The sequence below is a fragment of the Micropterus salmoides genome, unplaced genomic scaffold (genome assembly GCF_014851395.1).
Source record: "Micropterus salmoides isolate LMB-PRFRI ecotype aquatic unplaced genomic scaffold, ASM1485139v1 Ms_hic_scaffold_19, whole genome shotgun sequence".
Lineage (NCBI taxonomy): Eukaryota > Metazoa > Chordata > Actinopteri > Centrarchiformes > Centrarchidae > Micropterus > Micropterus salmoides.
In genome coordinates, this window is record NW_024041039.1 from 10,966,387 (window position 1) to 10,989,518 (window position 23,132).

General features: G+C 42.0%; 1 protein-coding gene across 1 annotated transcript; it reads right to left on the reverse strand.

Annotated features, from left to right (window-relative positions):
* Positions 1-601: 601 nt before the first annotated feature.
* On the reverse strand, positions 602-17,977 carry plppr3a (phospholipid phosphatase related 3a). Its single transcript, XM_038728003.1, is given in 10 exon segments — positions 602-3,542; positions 3,545-4,259; positions 5,082-5,918; positions 6,816-6,989; positions 9,316-9,373; positions 10,718-10,913; positions 11,714-11,843; positions 13,488-13,673; positions 14,001-14,104; positions 17,457-17,977. Coding segments are annotated over 9 exon segments (2,745 nt in total). The 5' UTR covers positions 14,082-14,104; positions 17,457-17,977; the 3' UTR covers positions 602-3,174.
* Positions 17,978-23,132: the final 5,155 nt, after the last annotated feature.

Below are 23,132 nucleotides of genomic sequence, written 5' to 3' on the forward strand. Positions count from 1 at the left end.
ACTGGACACACACTCACACACAAATAAATGTTAGAAAACACTCAAACATGCATACAGAGAGAAAAATGCACAAAACTGACACATATCTGAATGAACACTACACCAGGACCATGTGCAACTTTTATAAACATATGTGTGCGCACACACACACACATGTATGAGAATCATGCTATAATATACTGTATATCAGAATAAACTAAGGGGCTCCTTTTTATTTACTATTTACAAGGAAACAGACCACACACACAGGCCCAGCCAATGCTTGCTGCATCCCTGCAGGTCATCTGGGATTGACCAGCATTCTAGCAGAATTCATTATGGAAACCTGACACTAGCCCGCAGGAAATGAGCAAATGTAGCATTGCAAATGTGAATGTGCTGTATCTGTCTGGCTGTGTGTATTTCAGTGAGTGTGTACGTCAGTGTGTGTGTGTGTATACAGTATGAATGAGCATCAACGCACTCATAACCCAAGAATCAATGGAGAAGATCCTTTTCATTAGAGTGGTGGTAAAAGCTGCTCTGAAATTGACCCTCTCTCTATTTTGAGCTGTACTATACATGCAACTGTGCTGTCAAGTAACACAAGATAAAACCTCAGTTAAGAAGTCTTCAATTTTTTTATTCAATCAGGTTGTTAATGTTACACATCACCACAGATAGAAAACATTAGCCCATAAAAAAGGACTGTGGAATAATAATAGTATTAATAATATTAGGTAATATCAAGTATTCTTACAGTCAAAATAGGGGAAAGTAGTACGATAATCACCAGCACTGAAAAATGCAGCATGTCTGTCTGCCAAAAGTAACGGTGCAGACTTGAAGCACAGAAGTTAAAAAACACGCTCGTACACACATGCAGCACAAACCAACAAGCAACATTATCTACCAGCTCCATGTCTGAGGAGCTCCACTACAAAATACAACTTGTTCCATTTAACCCACCCCTTGCTAGCACAACTTTACAAAATCAGTTCATGTAGCCTTCAGATGTTATGGTGCATGGGTGAAACCCCACTTTTTCATCTGTGTGTTTGTGAGTCTGTCTTTCATTAAAATATGATCAAAGTACAATCTAAAATAAAGCACTTATCATTTGACGGAATATCTTCTCATGGTTAGAAAAAACTTGGATGTATGAAATGATAGGTACCAGATAAAGACTTTATACAACATAATATAAATACGCACAAGAGGCAGGGGTGAGCAGGAAGAACACGCACTTCCTCTCAACTCGTAGATGTCGATTCAAAGCGTATTTCTTAGGGCTGCAACTACTGATTATTGTCATAATTGATTAATAATGAGATTATTTCTACGATTAATAACTAATTGTTTCGTCTAAAAGTGGCAGCTGATAAAAAACAGTCTCAATTGGAAGTGTATTTACTTTTGCTTGTTCTGGACCATTTGACCACATTACATGGTCTTCATCAGCAGATGTAATTTGTCCATGGTTTATTTGAACATGACATTTTTTAAAACCTTTGCTGGCTCATGGTGTTGGCTGCTCAACAAATTAGGAATTTATTTCATATCACAGAGGGACAAAACATCTTGGTATCACTTTCTAATAAGGCATACTTAAGTAAGGGTATCCCTGTGATAGACTGAAAAAAGATAAAGTATAAAGGGGTAAAGAAGGATGGATGAATACAGAATTGTAAGACTGGAATTAATATTGTAAATAGTAGTCTTCCTCCAGGAGGCTAACTGAAAAATAAAACAGCTTGATAAAAAGGCATACACTAATTAAAGATGTTTTACAACCTGACAACCCAAACGTTTCTCTAAAGAATGTCTTATTTCTGATCTGTAAAGCATAAATAAATTATCATTAATCAAGAAACAACTTATGATAAATGTATGAAGTGCATAGTTAGAAAGTGGTACCAACACCTTTCAAATGGTAACAGGTATAAAGAGAGATTGCCAGCAACACAAGCCGGTTAGCCGCATCCAAGCAACACCTGCTTCAGCCAATGTCCATGTTGGTGGGGATGGCGGGCTGCACGGCTGGCTGGGCAGCTTTGCATTAACATTCCTGTCACCATTGTGATTTGCCAGAAGGGCCAAATGTAAAGGACTACGGAGGGAAGAGAGTGCTAGCATGGTTTGATAAACAAACGTTAATCTCCTTAGTGCTGCTTCAGGCTCTGCATCAAGTTTTGCACACAGCTAAGACAGACTGGCTGCCTGGCTCGCTGTGCTGTGCGGCCCAGCCACCCTCTTCATTTGAGAAACAATTCTCTTTCCTTTCCATCGCTTCTCATGTTTACAACAGTAATCCATTCAGTGACGTCTGTATAGGGGTACCCGACTATGCGTGATCCTCCTTATACCCTCCCCTCCTCCTCCTTCTCACACACCATCCAGAAGCAACACTTCCTAAGCTGGCTCTCTCTGGTGAATACTGACAGATTTGCTTGGCGTCAAAAATAAAATTCCCCATTTGGTTTGTTTATTCAGAGGGGTAAAAAGACTCTCATGCTCTGTGGGTTGTGGCTAATACTCTTGAACCTCTGGTTAAACCTTTTTTTTATTCATAGCTTTTGGGTGCGTTTAAGTTTCTCAGCTGGTTACAATGGCAAATTCTCTGTGTGTAATGGTTGGCAACCTCAAACAGCTGCGCTAGTTTAAGGAGAGCTAGTATTGCCTGTAGTTGTTTTGTTTTCTCAGTCTTATCCCATCTCTCCAGGGAAACTTGATTTAGCAAATCCCAGTGTTCATTGTGATATCTCTCTTTCAGCTGCAGCCTCTTCCATTCCTTCTTTGAATGTGTCTTAAAGAAACACACAGGATGTGCATGCTGAAACTAGGGTTTTTAATCTTCACCCTGCTCTCTTTCCTCTTCCCTTTCTTCCCTTGACTGTTATTCTTCCACTCAGGGCTGTTGAGCCGGCGCTGTGGGCAGTACATGTGAGCCGAGAAAAACCAGATCCCCTGCTGAGTGTGTGTGAGCAGCCAGACCGCCCCACGGTCCTGCACCCCTGCTGTCTCTTCATTTCCAGCATTTTGACTGAGTCTCTAATCCTCTTTGTCATTTTTTTCAAAAGTCATAAATTGCGATTCACCTGCCACAACCTACTTTGTTTCACTGTCTCTTTTAACTGAGTTTTTTTTAAGTATAATCATTGATATGACAATGATGTCTATTGTCTTTCTCCTTCACTATAACATCCTTTCATTCTGCATGGCCTTGTAGTAGTGCTCCTGCTCAGCATGGCTGCGGGCGGAGACAGAGGGGCGACGAGGCAGGGTGGAGGACCGGGACAGGGCCTGGCTGTGGCTGTCCATCAGTAAGTCGGGATGGGGAGGAGGGGGAAGCATGCTGGAGCAGGACGGGTGGGGAGGTGGATGCATGGAGGATGAGGGATGTGGTGGAGGTGGCAAAGGGGAAGAAGATGGATGTGGAGGTGGGGGCATTTGACAGGAGGATGGGTGAGGAGGGGGAGGCATTTGACAGGAGGATGGGTGAGGAGGTGGAGGCATTTGACAGGAGGATGGGTGAGGTGGTGGGGGCATTTGGGAAGAAGATGGTGAGGAGGGGGGGGCATTTGGGAAGAAGATGGGTGAGGAGGGGGGGGCATTTGGGAAGAAGATGGGTGAGGAGGGGGGGGCATTTGGGAAGAAGATGGGTGAGGAGGGGGGGGCATTTGAGAGGATGATGGGAGAGGTGGTGGGGACATCTGAGAGGACAGGTGAGGAGGGGGAGGCAAAGGAGAAGAAGACGAGTGAGGAGGTGGTGGTGGTAGAGGGGATGACAACAGTTGAGGAGGGGGAGGCAGAGGGGAGGAGGAAGTGGGGAGAGGTGGGGGAGGTAGCTCCGCTCCTCCTTCGGCGCTGCCGCTGGCCGAGGAGGAGCAAAGCGAGTCCGTTTTCCCTGGGAGTGTCCGGTAATCCCGGTAGTGACTAACATTGTCCTGCCGCTGCAGGGCTACGCGATGTTTGTCCCCGGCTGTGTCAGTAGCCATCATGTTACCGCTGATGGTGTTTCTCCACTCCCACGGCTTCCCGTTATTGGCCGACACACGCACCACCGGGTGATGAGGGGCATGAGCGTCGATTGTGACTATGCTCCCACTTCCGGCGATGCTGCCTGGGTTGCTCCCAGTGCAGCTGTCTCGATCAGATGGGATCCGGTAATAGGGTGACTCAGAACAGTTGGACCCACCGCCGGATGAGGAGCCCCCTTCTGATGTTTTAGTAGATGAAGTGATGGGTCCATGTCCCTGCTGCTTAGACATGGCGATCACCTGAAGGACAGAAGAAAACCTAGTCAGAATGTAAAAAGGAAAGATGCTAAGTGCTCAGAAGAGTGCCAAATAGCTGCTCCAGATCAGCTACCAAATGGACCGTGTTGGTGATATTGTTTTGTCAACTGCTGTTTCCATGGTAAACAATGAACTTTCAATCTCAAGATCAAAGAAGTGGAAATTTGAACATTTATAAAATTTCCACTCCTGTGTAATATGTGTACAATATGTGCAGTATGTGCATGTTATGTGTGTTGAACGTTGCTCTTGGTACAGTCTGTATGAAAAATTTCCTCCATCGAGGACAATAAAGAATGAATCTGAATCTGAATCTGGACAACATCCATGACAACTGGGCAACTCCATCTGCTGAGGAAGATCATGTGGTACTAAAGGGAACTTGTGATGGGACTGTTTTGCTGTTTCCAAAGTGAAGAAAGAACTTTCAATCTCAAGAAAAGCTACTACAGAACAAATTTGCTTTTACAATAGTAAACACAGTAAAGGGTAATAGTAATATCCCTTCTAGGCATTTTAATTAGATTAAACCCTAACTATAATTAGTGTTTGAACCCTTGCGAGAGTGTTTTATATTGGAAATGAATCAGTGAAATTACCTGCTCCACTTGTTCTGTTTTGATTTTACCAACAATATAAATCATAGATGTATAGCACACACAGTGTTTGTCAGCTATTAAATCATGTCTCCTGTCAAAACTATATTTTTCAGAACTGCCTGCATGTTACTTGAAATTAAAGAATGAAAAATGACTGCTCAAAATAATGTAGTTATTATGATTCACTTTCTAATTGCTGCCTCACCTGAGTGACTCTTTGCTGGCTGGGCAGCTGGTTGGGCTGCGTGTTGGGCACACGCGGAGTTGACACTGCAATGGGACCTGTTCCCGGCTCTTTCACCCCTCCTCCCTCAGTGAGAGACAGCCACTTGGCGCGGGTCTTGGCACTCTTGGGGGAGACAGGTGGCGGCCGAGAGGCCTCCTCAGGGATGTGAACGAGTGGCGGTGCCACCACCATCCTGGCCCCAGTCGGTGTGGCAATGCCCTTGTTGGCTTGCACTGTGGGATAAAGAGAGGACGGCATCTCCTGGTCTCCTCCCTCTCCTGCTGCTGCTCCTCCTTCATCTCCTCCATCTCTACCGTCCATTACCTCCTCCTCCTCGTCTCGTGAGCTCTGGCTGCGGATCTCCAGTGAGCGCTGCTTCCACTCTGACACCAGCTGCCGAGACCTCTGGGGGTCAAAGGGCACATGGAAGGTCATGTGACGCTGCGTGGTAGCTGGCTCATCTGAGGGGGAGATGGGGCTGTTGCCGTTTGCGACTCGGGGCAAGGTGTTGCTGAAGGTTACCATAGTTTCCTTGCCCATGGGACCCCGGGTTGCTAGTAGCTCCACATCAGCACTCGCACGTTTGAGGGAGGCCAGAGAGGCCTTTTCCCTCCTCACCTTACTGCGGGCCCCGGACCCCAGCCCCACCCCAAGCTCCTCTCTGCTCTCAGACACCCTGGGAGTTTTCCTGTAAAGAGAGTCATGACTCCGCTGACTCAGCACCCTCAGGCCGTCCTTCTGCTGAGTCGGGGTCAGTCTTTGTAAAGAGTGAGCATCTTCTTCTGATGCTTTGAAGTTTCCCACTGCGTACACAGCCTGACATAGGACAGAGGGATACAGGGAGGGAGGTAGGGAGGAGAAATAAATGAGGAGATAGAAGTACCCGGCATGTTAAATAAAGACTTAAGTGTGGGAATGTGTTTTCTTTAATCTTTGGGCGGGAAAAAATATCCCTATTAGTGGGGAGCATATGCATGAATAGGCATCTCTCCGTCTCCCTCCTGTTTAGTCTGAGGTCAGCATGAATCACTTTCTTCCCCCTCTCTCAGAATTCATCCTTTAAATACTGAAAGACGAGAGCGAAAGAGACTGAGAGGAGGAGAGAAGCGTGGAAAAAGGCAACGACAAGTTTTCTTAAAATGAAGTGTGAAATTGTTCCAGAGAATTCTTATCCGATTATTCATTCTCTCTCCCTTCCCTCTGTAATAGAAAAAGCTATATATAGAGCTTGCCAAAAAAAAAAAAAATGCTGGGAGAGAAGAGTATGGAAGCCACACGGAGAGGAGAGGTGATGAAAAAAATAACCATTTGTTAACACATACTGTGATAGTGTTAGAATAATACAATGGGACAACTCAGTCACAGCAAAACAACTAAACCACTTTATAAAAAAACAAAATCTATTTATGTGTATTTAGTCATTCCCACCATGCAGCATGCTGACGGTTAACTGCTCCCCGGGGTCAAAACAAATCCCTAAATACATACAAACATATGCTGGCACTCATTTCACATACTAAATCCTGAAATAAGAGAGACAATTTCACTACATTATCACACGTTACATTATCATAAAAGGAGTAATTATCTTGACACCAGCTAAATAAATTAACTCCTATTGGTCTAGAGATTTTATTTTACAACTTGACTGAAGACTGATAAATCGTTTGCCATGCTTGCCATATGCACTCTTGCGCACTTTATTTAACTAACCAGGTAGACTCCAATGCTGGCTCCTATGAGGTATCCCACGTAGACGTCTATTGGGTGACTGCGGTGCTGAGTTATCTGTGTCAGCCCAGCGAGGCCTGCCGCCATGCAAAAAGCAAATACCAGCAACGGCTTCAGCAGCTTTGTTGTGCTGCTGATGCTGGCATTGAAATACATCTGTGGAGAGAGAAGCACACATCAATATGCAAAAGACACATATGAAGACTGGGGAGGAGATGTTATTAAAAGGCAGCGGGAAATGTTCTGGCTATGTTCAAAAGAAAAATCCCCCTATCAGCACCTCTAAAGCTCACTAATTACTACATTATATCTCAATGATGTAAAAAAAAAAACAGATGTTTCCACCGGTTCCCACTCTTTTTACTGAGCTAACCATGTCCAACATTTCACTTGTCTCCAATGAATCTCCACTGATTTGAAGAATTATCTTTAAGTGACATTATATTGAAAATGTTAAATGAACTGTCTCACTTTTGTTCCTTGAAAATGTAAAAGATACAACCGTAATTGTTAGAGCTGTTTTAAGAAAATAAAACGTATGCTGCATATGAGGTTAACTGGGTCATTCAGATGAATATTCTTTGACAGTTAAACAGAGTGAGCGGGGGGGGGGGGGAATACATGAAGGGAGAGAGAATATATGTACAGTTACATTCAAATTCTCTGTATACAAACTTTATTTCGATTACGTAAAGTGATAGACAGCTGAGTGACAGAAAAGCAGGCTTTGCAAAAATATCCATTTTAACAGGCTTGTCCATCTAGTATTGAGCATAAAAATCCCACTTCTCTTCAAGCAAAAGAGGGGGAACAAACATCTATCCACAGGGTGACATTTAAGTTACTCCCAATGCAATTGAAACTGTGTCTGCCGTGTGAAGTGTTCTGCTTTATCTGTCGAGCTTCAGCAAATTAAAAAAATACATGGGGAGAGGAGGAGAGGAAGAGTGGAAACAAGTGGAATTGTTTCACTTCATTATCATTTTATCACATAGGTTTTTGAAGAAGAAATACATGTCTTAATATGGTGGGCAGTGAAGAACAAACTGAAGAAAGAAAAGTGATCTGTGTGCTTGGGGTGCTTCTCAACTTTGTAGAGATTGGACAACATGTTGTAACTCTAGCAACCAAAACAGCTGCTTTCCTCCTCCTCTCCTGCCTTTTCTCTCTCGTCAGAAATCTGTCTGGTGAGCTTTAATGAGCACACTCTCGGATCAGTGAGGCAGCAGTGATATGGCCAGTAGCTTGCAACAGCCATTGGTGGAGGAGGGTGTGTGTGTGTAGGAGGGTGTTACCTCATGGAAAAATGACATTGTACAGCAAAGTGCTACTTTGCTGTACAATTCACATTCTGCTGCAGTCAGCATCGGACTGCAGAATGGCAAAAAGCTACCCAACAAGCATTAGGATGACAATGAACACGGAATTTAAAGACGGTGCCTATTATTCTTTTAATGTATTTTAATTCAGACGGCTCTGGCCTGAGGGTACTGTGGTCTGAGAATTGTACCGTCAATCGTAAATCTCTCAGTGAGTAATCACTATAATGTAATTATGACTTGTATATGAAATGACAGTGATTTCATTGCAGCCAGAAATCCTCTGATATGCAGGAACTAATTTTATGTTACCAGCAGTAATGTTTGTTAAAGCAACTATACAAGGAACTTTCATTTTGTGTTGATTATGGTGCACCCTGTGGACAAAAGTGGCAATGTTTCCACAACCTTGTGTCGTAAAGATCTTTATCTGGCTAGCGTGTGAATTTGTTTTGGAAGCGAGTGAAAGAAAGATGCAACTTGTTTTTTTTCTCCCTCCTTTAAAATCCTGCAATTCTGTTGAATGACCGGCCAAGGTTGACTTGTGTTTTCACCCAGGCTCTATCACTGTCCCATCTTGCTGTTTTGTTAGCTAAAGAAAACTCTCCTCCTGCTTCCTTTTAACTGGTTAAAGTATTACTCACTGCAAAACTTTGCCAGGGAATAGGTAAACGTACACTCTTCCTGTCTGCGTGGTGCATTCTGTAAATTGTTTTGTTAGGTTTTGCGGGGAATCTGACCCACTGACATATAGTGGTCATATAGAGGCATCAGTATTAAATTGAGACTTCTTCATAACCAGTTAAAAACTCCTTGTAGTTGCTTTAAGAATAAGTAGAAGAGCACCTGGATAGTTGTCATGACCCCGGATAAGTGAACAAACTAACAAATTGTTATCCGTACAAACATTATGAAATAAAAATTCTGAAGATAAATAAATATAGTGCAAAACAGTTCAGTAATATTGATGTCACCAAAAACTGTTAAATGTTACACAAAACAGGGTTAACTAGTCTTTCAAAGTTACACTGAATTAACTTAAGAGAGGTACAATAAATCACAAACACATGTGAGTAGTGTAGTATGCAGTATGTGATGCAAATACTTCATACTTACTGTAGGTACATAAACATAGAAGGCAAGAAAGAGACATATGTGCTTACGGAGATATAGACCGCAGCGAAGCCAGAGAGCGTTGCATGCTGGGATGGAAATGTTTTCCTGAGGGGAGAAACGGGGAGAATTAGGTGTGAAAGACTGAAGGCAGAGAGAGAAAGACAGATGCATGTTTACACAAGCTGTGTGGATTCTGAGTTTATTTATTGCCTCTTGAATAAACCTGAATCATGTCTCACATTATTTGTGATGTCTGGATTGTGTTTGACATTAAAACCTGAGTGTCTGCCCAACTGTGTTTGTTAAACTGAGCGTACGTCCTTGTGAGCAATTAATAACACAAACAGAATACCACGGGTCATTAGTGGGAACATTAGGGGAGAGTGAATGAGCTGCGGTCAAAGCCGCCAATTTAAAGTTTAGATAACTGAATCACCAGTCTCATTTAATTTGCCTTATTAAGACACTAGTGTATTTATCCTTGTGTCTTGCACTACTGTGTTTACTTTCTCAACTTTTTCAAGGCTAAACCTGTGTGTACTGGTACTTCTATCTTTGTGAAGACCTTAATAGTAAGGACATTTTTAAAAGCGCGTACATTTTGGCTGGTTTTAGGCTTCAGGCTACAGTTACATTAAGTTAAATTTTCTTGTGAATGTTGAAGCGATAGTTCAACATTTTGGGAAATATTTTTATTTGCTTTCTTGCTGAGAGTTAGACAAGAAGATTGATACCACTCTCATGTCTGGTTAGCTTAGCTTAGCACAAAGACTGGGAACAGTCTGTATGCATTTATTATGCCCGTCTAATACCCATATGTTGTAGCTTGTTTGTCTGTCTGTTTGTTACATACTGGGCTGCTAAAGAGTATCTTCAGAAGCCAAACGTAGTCACAGCACCTGCACGTGAGATGCCACAGCTGGGCACAATGAGAATTTGTAAAGGCATTGTAAGTCTTGTTGTACAAATAAACTTTACTAAGCAGCATATCATTAATTAGCAAATCTTGCATTAATTAAATATCCAACTTTAACAACAACAATTTCAATCCTTTGCTACTTTAATCTTCTGTAATCCTCTTAAAATGCACATTTTAATGACTCCTCACGTTGCAGGTTGCATTTACACAGTATACGGTGCAACATCTGTAAATCCTTTCAGCATTATAACTCAGTGTGTTCTGTAGCATTTTTGACAAAGCATGAACTAGCAAGCAAAGTGATCTAACATTGCTGAATTCCTATTTAATGGAATGAGAGCAGCCTGCTAGGGAGCTAAGAAGCATAAAACAAATATCCGGTTCAAATAAACTGATACAGTACTTCATAGTGATGAATGTACTGTGTATCTGTGTGTCTGTGTTTTCTATTCTTTTGTATATGGGGAAATGGAGACTTGCTATCTGCCCATGGATGCTGTTTTAAATATCTCTATATGTGTGTGTCATACCTAGCTGACATGATGGCATACTGGTCTTTCCCCATGCAGATGTCCCTTGTGATGTAGGCATTGTTGTCACATGACACTCCCGGGGCTGTGTAATTGGGCTGGCAGACGGTGAGGAAGAAAGGGGCGTGGTAACCAGTAGCTAACTGGATGACATCTGTCACCAGGGCTGTTGCCAGGAGACCGAACACATGAACACCTGAGGGAGAGCGAGGTAAGAGACAGAGACAGAGATGATATGGCAGCCTTGGCAAATGAACTAAAAGCCCCTGGTGGTTTCTCCACATTTATGAACACCTGCAGCCGAAAACAACGTTGAATTTACACCGACAACCTGAAGTGACACCACAAGCCATCAGTTTTTTTTGCTATGAAGCTTTTCCGCAGACATTGAAATTTGGCAAGGTGAATTAATTACTCTTTTCACTTCAAAGCTCAAGGTCTGCCTCAAGATATTTTCCGTGGAGCATTATATCATGCCTTTTTCATTTTAAGTCATCCTTCATTTAATGCATGTAATTAGTTTATTTCCCTACTCTGAAAAGTGGAATCCGTTTGGTGGCTCAGCCGGTAAGTGGAATAATTTGTTTGAGACAAAACTGATTTCCATCTTAAAAACACCATGTTACTCCCAACTACTGACAGCAGACAGCTATTTACAATGTTAGCACCTAAGTCCAAATGTAAAATATATTATGTATATTCGATCAAATGCTTTTTCAGGCTTCATCACTAACAGAATAAGCATATATGGGAAAATAATGCTATTTGACAAACCATGTGATCAATAAGCGCCTCTAAACGATGGCCCCAGTGGCAGGCTACGCTATAACTATTGTTATGTCCATAGCAACAGCCACGTATCCTGTCAAAGTTTTTTTGAGCAAACCCTGAATGTTATTCACTAACTATTAGATGCTGTGGAGTAGAATTCTACCACAGTATCTGACAAAACTCCAACCTTCAAATAACCCCATAAGGATTGGTAGTTGGACGTACCGACGAAGCGCACGGTTCTGCGTAGGAAGGAGTTGAAGCTGCAGCCTCCAGCATTGATGCTGCTCTCTGACTTGGGACATGTCTTCAGTTTGGATTGCATACAGTACATCAGGCCCTCCCCCATCATAATCTACAGAAAGATGGAGAGAATTTGGTAAAAGGCAAGAAAGGAACACATAAAAAAAACAAAATATGTATTTCTGTCATATAGCAACACCGTAAGGCACAGAAAGAAATATATGAAAGAGAACAAAAAAGAAAAAGGGTGCAATTAATGTCATTCCATTTCTGTGATTGTGATCTACGGTGAGAGGGAGCAAGCGAGAGAGAGAGAACGAAGGCAGGGTTCTATTGAATAGTGATCACTTCCAATCAGAGTGATAGATGAGTGTTGGAGTGGTCTGCTCGTTTCCATGCTGCTGATGGATTAGCAGTGTGCGTATGAGTGTGTGTATATTGATTGGGGGCCTCGTGACCTGTTTGATGGTGTGTATTGGAATGTCAGGTGTGTATTTATCAGTGTTTCCATTGATTTTGCATTTCTAAGGGGAGATTGAATTTGCTTTGTGTGTGTTTGAGAAGCTGTACGTTTGCATATTTGTCTGTACACAAGCATTTCTGTGTGATGTATGTGTCCAGAACTCACAAACAAAACCCCAAGACACACATTAGATCACTGCGCCTCTGTGATAAGATTTTATCCTTGTGACTCCAATATGAGAAGATTTTTTACATGAATGATCAACTTTTTTACATGAACAATAGATCAAATGTGCTCAGTAACAAACCCACAGGGAATTATTACTCATTGAGCTGAGCTGAAAATTCAGCTCTCATCAGTCCAGTTTCTAGTAGTGGCATATGATGTCAGGTGAAAACAAGCTCTGATAAACCAACTGTACGCTACCAAATAGCAATGTCAGCGACTAACAAGAGGAAAAAAATCGAACGCCAAACAAGCTTAAGATCAAGAGATTTTCTCAGGAGGTTGAGACCAAACCAGAGCTAAAAGATGAGCAGAAACTGAACTTTGATCAGGGGGGCAGAAAAATTATTCCAAATTAATGTAATTTTACCTCTGTATTTGCAAGTGATTGCTAACACATTAAGTTGGCCAAACCAACTTTAAAAGGACAATAATATGTCTGGGGTATGTGTTTTTCGGTTTGTTGTGGCCAGTGGTGTCCAGTTACTCAAGTACTGGACTTAAGTACAAATCAGAGGTACTTGTACTTTACTTGACTATTTTCTTTCATGCCACTTTCTACTTCTATGCCTCTACATCTCAGAGGGGAATTTTGTACTTTACAAAGTAAGATTTTTCGTAAACATATGAAGAATTTATAAATATGCTTTGTTATATATTAAACTACCCAACAGTTTATACAAGTACAGCTGAAATGTAAGTCAGCTGACATAAAATTGTCAACTATTTTGATCATTAAGTCAAGATCATTTTTCAAAATGTGCTTCCAGCTTCACAAATGTGAAGATTTGCTGCTAATTTCAATGTATTGTTTACAATTTTGAGGTTTGGACTGTTTATTGGACACAACAAGCACTATGAAGGTGTCTCTTTGGGCTCTGGTTAACTGCGTTGAAATTTCTCACTATTTTTATTCTATTTTTACAAATCAAACAATCAATTGATTAATGGAAAAAATAATCTGCAGTCTCAATATAACTTTGTCCACCACTTGTTGTGGCCATACTCAGGTGTGGTGTGTGTGTGTGTGTGTTTGGGGGGGGGGGGGGGGGGGGGGGGGTGACTTACAGATGCTGCAGGACCAGCGAAGGCCAAACTCAGCAGCATCAACAGAGGTATGAGCTCATCGCCCGTCTCCACGTAGGGCATGGAGAGGTCGCGGTCATGGCAGCGGTAGCCCACCATTGCCGGGGACAACACATCTGTCAACTCCAGGAAGTACAGGGACACCAAAGAGGACAGGACGATGGGAAGCTAGACAGGCATGTACACACACACACACACATACCCGCCACACGCACAAGACCAAGGACAAAACAAAGAGTGACTAGCATTTAATATTTGCCTGGAAAGAGATGATTTATCCAAGTTTTATCGCAAATCTTGCCACAGCAACACCTTGCTTGTGAACATCAAACTCTATCCAGGTGCAATTAACATAGAAAAACCTTACCGGTAGCATGACTCTACACAGCAGAAAGAATGATTCAGCTAGTGATCGATTCAGTAATTGTAGTGAGTCATGTTGACCAAACATACAAAAAGGTGATTCATCAATATATCTAATGTTTCTACACATACCTCTACAAAATAAAAGCATGGCAGCAGTGTCATGCTGTCTTTAGGTGGTTTCTTCTTGGCTTTGTTTTTAGGGGACGTCATCTTGGGGTGGGACCAGTCACAGCCTGTTGGGATAACAGATTGTGAGGAGATGTCAGAGAGGAGTGTCAGAGCGCTTTCATGGATTTCCACCATCAATATTTCTGAAAACATCAAAAAGACGTTCAAACTTCTGCCAGGCCTAGACTTTTCTGATGAATGAAACATAGCTTCAAAAAAGTTTTCCAAGGCTGGTTAAGGCTGAAATGTGTTATACTGCACACATCACTATGCATTAGTTTGAAGAAGACCTTGTGTTAGTAAACAGAGCACTTTTAATGTAGTATTGTTTGGTAATGAGGTGCATTATTTGTGTTTGCATACCCATACACATTCAATAGTTACACGTAGAACTCTGCACATGCACATTTAATGACCACACTGATTTTGCAGCGAGACAGAGAAACACGTGCAAGGTCAGGATGCTCTGTGTTGAAAATTCATGGTGGGATCTACAAACAGAAAAAAAAATCTCATTCATTTTCTAAAGGAAGTTTTTAACTTCCTACTGGTTGTTATACACTAAATTCATCTTCCTCACAAACTCAGATGTACACACATGTAGACATCTCCTGCCATCAGTAACCTGTAGGCGATCAGAAGTCCTCAGAGAGAACTAAGAGCCAAGGGCCCAAATGGAAAACTAAACAGAGTTAAATATTCACTGCTCTCCCTACAGCTCCATATTCCTCCACATTCTGTCTGTCTTTCTGCATCTCTGTGCTCTACCCATTTCCCTCTCTCACTCAGTTTCACCCTGCCACCTTTTCTGTGTCCCATTATGCTTATCACTTTCTCAATCATCTTCCGTCTATCCCCCTCTTCCTACCAATCTGCCTTCATTTTACCAACACTTTTCTCTTGACCTCCTTTTTTCTTTGTCTGCATTACCTCTGATCTTGTTCTAATATCTAAATTTTTCTTTTGTTTGGTCAATATTGACTTTTTAATACAAATTGCATACTAGTGAAGGAGATAAACTTGAGGATCTGGTTTCGCTCAAATGCATCAGGTGTGTAATTCTCCCTAAAACATGCAATGAAACCTGCTTTGTGTCACAGACCTGCTGATCCAACTAAAATGTATTGGTACTATTTACAATGGGTTTTAGTGGAGAGTTTTGCTCTCCCATGCTTGTGTAAATGCAATTTTCTACTTGCAGTTTTCTTTTCTTGTTTGGCACACAAATGGACACAAATTTAAGGCAGATTGAATATGAGCACATAATCAGCTGATCTGAGGCTTCAATCCAAAAATACTATCCTTCAAGAAACTCATATTGTCTGAAAGCTGTCTAGGTATCTCTAGCTCTTTCTGATTCTGTCATGTTCTTTCTCTCTCTCTTTTATTGTCTTTGCTTAGTTTTTGTTTAGCTTTGCTTCTCTCACTTGCTCTATCTCTGCCCTGTTTTGTCTTTTTACAGTATTTGTCCAAAAATCACCATCACTGCTTTTTTTCTACCTTTCCCCTGTCATTGTTTTTCTCCATCCTCTTTTCTCTGTCTGTTTCTCTTTTTCTCTCCAAGATAAGAGGGCCTGACCCTGAGGCGGTGTAAGGCACAGAGAATCAAAGACTTCTACCGTCTAATTTCCATGACCGCTAGAAATGAAGAGGAAAGAAGGAGAGGAAGAAGAGGAGGAGAAGAGAATAGGATAGAACCGGGGACAAGATAATTGGAGATCAAAGACATAAAGAAGAAGAATAATTTTAAAAAAACAAAATCAGAAGAGTGTAGCACAAGTTTGTCTGGTAAATGTGTATGTCTGGGAGTGCTGGTGGGAGGAGAGGGGGTTGGTGGTGGGTGAGGATCAGAGACAGGGAGAATATGGGGATGGCTAGATTCCAGTGTAGCTGAAAGCAGCTTAGGAAGACGCTGGGTCCTGGGTTTCACTCTCCCAGCTGCTTGGTCTCAGTGACCTACTCCAGTCAGCATTTAAACCTCACCCCAACTCACATCACACACACACACACACACACACACACACACACACACACAGAATGAGCCTCTTTAGGGCCGTCATATGTTTGTGTGACAGCAAATTATGCTTGTGCATGCAAACATCATGGTAGTGTTTGCATGCATGCATAGTCTAAACAATTTGTGCACATCTCATGTGTGTGTGTGCGTATGAATGAAGGCTGCAGTGGACAAAAACAGTGTGTCAGTCTGTCAGACAGCAAGCAAGATACAAGTCTCAGTGACCACCAACGTGGCATTGGTGGGGTGTGTTAGAGACAGACTAGTATATACTTAGTGTAGTATGTATTGCACAGTACAGTGTAATAAATTATTTCTTTGTGTGTCAGGCTACTGTTGTTCACTGTATTGTGATATGGTGTAATATAATATATGTACATATTTACAGTTTATAACTCTCTAGAACTCTACTAAAGAGATTGACATCATTCTGCCTTGGAAAAGTTATTCCCTAATTTGGTTGTTTTTATGATGCTGTTGGAGAATGCTGCCAAAATCTCTCATTGGTGCTGATTTGAGATCTACAAACTGCGAAGGCCATGGCATATGACTCACATCATATTCATCACTCAAACAATTCAGTGACCCCCACACACCCAATTATCTGATAAAGAAAATGTTTTGGCTAATTACACATAGGTCTGCCTCAGCATAAGCAGACATTTCTGTATATAGAAAGTAGTACAGTGTTTACAAAATTACCACATCACACAGTACTGACATGGATCCTTGGTGTCTCCCAACAGGCACAGTGTTAAGTTGCTGCTCTTTTTCCTGACCTATGGCTCATGAACTTGAAAATGAAAGACTGAGGTGAACATAAAGTTATCAGAACAGTTGATCAATTTTCTATTCACCATTTACTCATCCATCCATCGAGAAAGTTACAGTGCTAGCTGCAAAGCCATGTCAACCGCAGGGCCCTTACCAGACAGAGAGACATAAAGGGCCATATGCACCACTTGATGTGGAGGAGGGTTTACACAACTAACCTCACCTTCCTTAATACTGAAGGAAACAATTCAACCATTATTTTAAGCTAGTATTAATAAATTCATTAAAATATAATTTGTAGTTTTTTTTAAATCCACATGTCTGTCCAGTTTTGCTTTAATTTCGGTTTTCTCAAGGTAGGCTAATCGCTTATTGAATGTTATAGTTTAGATGTTTAGTAACCACTAGGCTATATCAAAACGATCCGCAAAAAAGAAGCATAATGCTGTAGCCTGTATGCTATTGTAAACGTAGCAGTTACTCCACCACAAGCAGAAATAAGCAGATTGCGTATGAGATCATCAATTATGGAAACGTGAAATCCATGTGCTGAGGAACGGTGGGTTGCTGGGGGAGGCATGCGGGGTCAGGGAGACACAATACTACCGGACAGCCTGAGCACTCACCTCTATCCCGCGGGCTCCGTGAATTGACCGAGTCCCGACGCCCCCTTCCTCCCCGGCGTGGTCGTGCGTGCTGCTCCAGTTTTGCGGTGCACAGTCCCTTTAATCCATCTCCGGCGTCACCCCGAAATCCCAAACTCCCCACTATTATTTAGAGAGCGCTCCGGTGAGAGGCTATTCTGGGATCACTGAAGGATGGGAGAATGGGGTTGGATGGGAGTAAGTGAGGAGACCTACAGAGAGGAGCAGGGATGGCGAGAGAAAGAAGAGAGGAGAGGAGAGAGAGGGTTGCTGATGGTGGAAAGTCCAATTTGCGGCACTTTCTGGCAACGCGTTGCTCTCCTTTCTATTTCCTGGCTTTAGATAAGTGAGAGATTCACGTGGGTCCACCCGGTTCTTCCCCTTGACGTGCACCTGCAGATTTTCCTATATCCCATAGAATATATAACACGGATAAATTTAAAATTCCAAAAAAACCTTATTTTATATGCAAGGCATCCGTCACACGGTTTTCGGGTACGCAGTCAGCTTCACAGCGCGCGCGCGCACACACACAAAGGCATGGGGGCCGTGCTGGGCTGTGCAGGAGGGGGGGGGGGTTACAGGGGGAGGAGAGAGTGTGGTGTGTGCGCTTATGGTGGGGGGAGGAGACCGTCTGGTCCACACATACACATTTCTCTCTTCCTTCCTTTGCTGAATTCCTGTTTCGGGGCTACCGCCGTGAGGCGAGAAAAACAAAGGGGTAGATTTTTTTTTGGAATGTGTGTGTGTGTGTGTGGAGTAAACGCGGCCTGCCGATGTGTGCGTAAAAGTGAGGGGGCGGTTTTGGAGATACCCTGCGTCTATAAGCAAGAGGCAATTTCACTGTAATTATAATATTAGGCTCGCCATCAGATACACCTCGTGCTTCTGCAAACACTATCAGATTCGTTTGTTTGACCCACATGTTCTATGTCTTTCCAGAAGTGGGGACCCAGATGCCTCTGCCTTTGTGTACTCTAGAAGGGTGTGGCAAGCGTCTGACCACTGTGGTGCATTTGGATTACCCCGGAGGATCCGATGTGGAGACACGCGCGCACGCACACACTGTTTAATAGCCCTACATTCACATTGGGAATCACATTCACAAACCTCTGCGATTCAGTAACTCGTCGTGAATGACATTGTGGCAATTAACAGCACAGTAAAGAGTCACATGTGCGTGCAAGAATCGTGTGTGTGGCGTTCGTACATGTGCACATTTTTGGTTGCTGAAGATGGTCTCTCTCTCAGATCTATATCTTCTCCTCCCACAGTTATCAATTCTTAATGGGGCTTAAATCTGAATTTAAACATCCATTTAGCACCCACGTTTTTTCAATCACTGTTAGAACTGAGTGTTGTGAGACATTCAGGGACACTTGCAGCCTGTATGTTAATATCTGTGCAGACTAATTTGATGGGGTGCAGAGCAGGAGGAAGTCGCCTGCTGACCAGCCTCCAATGGTTTTACACTCATTCAGATATGTGCACACAGGAGCACCATCCTCCCTCTCCCCTCTCTCAATCTCTGTCATTTGGCTTGGTGTCACTGCTCTGTGCTAGATGAATGGGGGCGCCCCGTTTAGTGTTGATCCTGTCTCCAGTTGCCAGGGAGTTTCTCTGGTTCTCATGGGGTACTCCCTCGTCTCTGACTCCCTCCCTTGCGCCCCTCCTTATTCCCTGCCCAGAGCCCCCAAACATCACAAACATCACACACACACACATACACACACACACACACACACACACACACACACACACACACACTCACCACCACCACCACCACCCCTCCAATAATACCCAAGGGTTGGCCACAGCTGGCAGGAGCTAATAAACTCATCACTCACAGTGCCTGGCTCCTATTTACCTACTAGACAAAGCACTATACAGAGGGAGGGAGAGATACATGTGAGGTGGATGAACACCGTTGCTTCTACTTCCCACAGACTACAATAGCCCTCTGAACATGGTGAATTTGGTCACAGTTACAGTACCTCTGAGATGCAGAAATCACAATTGCATTTTCTTTACTCCAGAGTTAGTGCGTTATCAGCACTCTTTACTATAAACCCCAGTTGGATGGTAATTGATTGCTGGAGGGATGTTCATTGGGAATTCTTCAGTTTGATTAAAATTCTTCTTGACTGCTATTCACACGTGACCCAGTTACTTCGTCTGAGCAAAGGGCCGGCCATCTCCATTCAGATATACACATGTATATGTGGGTATCTGCATGTGGATGTTTGCATGGCTAATGCACGGGTGGGCATTCATGCAGGGACACAGATATAACACAGAGTAGATACACATATAGTCAGTGCAGACTTCAAGGCTTAGACAATGTAAGGTAGGAACATACTTTACATTGTGTGCATGAAAGCATCTAGGCTAGGTAGCTCCATGCATATGGACAGATTCACCCATCCATCTATGAAAACCCTCACAATTCTGCGATTGGAATCTGATTGATTTTTTTACAACCCATTCAGTGCACCATGACACCTGACAAAGAGCCCATTGTTTACATTATTACAAGGAGAATCTAACCATGTGTGAGTGCAGAGAACATGTGATTGATTGGCCTTATCACCGTGAGATTATCTTCACTTCATACAGTCTGGTCGATGCACCAGCACTAAATCATCAGCATGCTACTCCAATCTCTCTCGCTCCCTTTCGCTCTCTCTCATCCTCTTCAAACATCCCACACACTGTTAGGGCTCATCTGCACTGAAGAATTATATATGTTTGTGGTATCAATTTCAATTCTCCCCTCGCCGACATGTCAGCTTTCATATAAGCATTCAGTTTTCAGTGTTAATAAATTGATAATAAATTGTATTTTAAAAGAGTATTAATGTTACTATGATTATGTGGTTACATTCCCCTGTAATATGAAATACAAGACTAGTAAAATCAATACAGATGAAATGTGTAACCATGATTTGCTCTGCCATGTTATCTAGGCCACCGCTTCATGGGGTGACTGAAGTGTGACTGACCGGCAAATATACATGAGAGGGGCAGGCACACACGCTCTGTTAATACATGACTCACATCCATAGTTGGCTATTTTGTAGATAAAATGATTAGACACGAGTGCATGTCCCCAACAGACTCTCACTAAAACATCCATAATGTGAAGTCATTCTCTGCAGGTATCTCCACTCCATACTCATGTGCCGAGGGGCAGGTTCAAGTGCCGCTGTGTGGTTGAAAACAGTCATTACATGACAAGTTAAACAGTACTATTATACCCACAGGAGTAGTGCTTGAATCTCATCTAAGTGACCTCAGAAACAAAGGCATTTCTTAGAGAGAAGTATCATACTTTACATTGACTGGAATACTTCCAACATGGATTATAGTGGATATCACTTTGTAAGATGGACATCACTAAGTTATAGTATCAAAAAGTAATTAAGGACTTGGAGAGTATTCAAGTTTAATTTGTTTTCTGACAAGATAACCACTATAATCATCCTGAACTCCCACATAGATCAATTGCTTAAGTGGTCCATGGTAACATTTTGTTATTGTGGGTGTAGATTTACTAATTTAGAGAGAAAGCAAATTAGATGTATTCTGTATTGCATTTCACCGCTTAGCAGTAGTTTTTTTTGTCAAAATCATCTTTATCTCTTTTACCTAAAGTGCAAGAGATAGTTGACTTGGCTTTAGAGCTGCTACAATTTCTTTCATTAGAGGTAATGCTACATGGTGCATTATAATCATACACTAATGATTCAGTACTACTTTCTGGAGTGGTGTGATGCAATCAACGTTCTTGCAAATTTCCAGACATACTAGGATAGTTGGCCCCAGAAGTCCTAAAATGCAGGGGTCTCATTTATAAACGGTGCATACGTACAAAACGGGGCTGGAAACATGCGTACGCCACTTCCCAAGCAAAGGTTGTGATCTATAAAAAACAAACTTGACAGGAAAATGTGCGTCCCATAAGTAAACTCTGAACCATGCGTATGCACATAAAGAGGACAAATGAGAAACGGCGACTCACATGGCAGAAGGATGAAACTGTTTGAAACGAGGGCCTACCACTGTGTAAAATATATCAAAATATTACCACTGAGTAGTATAGGCTTAAAGCCTTTCTAAATAATCATATACTATGTGATTGATTTTCCCTGAAGTGCACAACAAAAAAACATGCTAATTTAAGATAATTTGCGGCGCACAAAAAGAACCATGACTGAGGATAATAAACACAAACGGAGATATCGGTTTCTGCAAAAGAACATCTCAAATATGTTGGACAGTTTAATCAGGAATCATATTAATTAATAGGCCTACTTGCATGCATTGAAAATTATTCTCATAAATAAGGTAAATAGGAGGACAAATTATATTTAAATTGATTCCGTTTTCAATGTGTCAGTCGAGCAAATACGAGTGAATAGTTTCATGTATTGTTATCACATGTTCGTTTCCTAATCGAGCCAAACATTGTGCGCCAGCGTGCGGATGTGATGCGCTGCTTGTAAAAACACATTAGCCTATGGAAAAATAACACTATTTTATTGTAATTTCCAACAAGTCACAGGCTATTTCTTTTAACTCATCGCCAGCCTCCTTAAGTGAGTGGACTGTTTGTGTAGCCTACATACATGTTTAAACACAGGTGGAATGCATTTGGTTTACTCTCTTTTCAAACTGGGGGGATCCAAATTGGTACCTGGGTCATCCCGTTTTGCCTGTGTGTGTCCCCCTCCGGTCAGTAACGTCACTACTCAAGAGGGATGCCCCTTCCTGCAGATCGATTATAAAGGTGCCCCCTTTCCTCCGGTGCACAAGAGTTGCATGAAAGTGCGTTTTTTATCCACCAAACAACTTCAGCTTCACCAAAAGGAACATGAGTCTCACACTGAATTAAATCTCGTTTTGTAGCTTCTCTGTCAGAATTTGCCTCCTTTTCTTCATGCAGTCAGTAGCTACGTATTAATATTAATGAGGGGCGTTTCACTAACCATTTATAGGCAACTATGGGCGTTTGAAGGGTCGGACATGGAGCTCCCTCACATGCGCCACATTTCAAGTTGATTGTGATTTATAAAGGGAACTTGCTTACAAGTGTAAGCACGGTTTCTGAGTATTTTTTGGCGTACGCCATTTTTGGTTTTTGGGTGCATGTACACTTTTAGTGAGGTTTCTATGCACAGTTTTATAAATGAGACCCCAGTTCTTTCAACCTTTCTGATTCCCACAAGTGCTAAACGGACTAGGAGCGCATTTTCACATTTTTATACTGGACGAGCAATAACCGTTAACAAGTAACAGGTGTGGGAAAGCACGTCCAAAGGAAAATAAAAATCAATCTTAAAATTTACACAATTTCTACATACACATGGACAATATCACAATACCAGATATAGAATTCAAATTACCATAATGCTGAAAATAATATATTACACATAAAAGGCATTTACTTACTTTCTCACGCTATTCCCTAAGGACATGAATGTTGACAATGTGGTTTTCTGTAGTTAGTGTGTATTGATCTGTATTGCTCATTAATGTATTGTTGTTTATTTGTCAGATGTCTCAGATTACCACATTTCCATGTTTTTAAGATGTATAATTATTATTACTATTTCTTTTACATCTTTTTATCAGCAAAGGGTATCGTGGTCCTTTAAG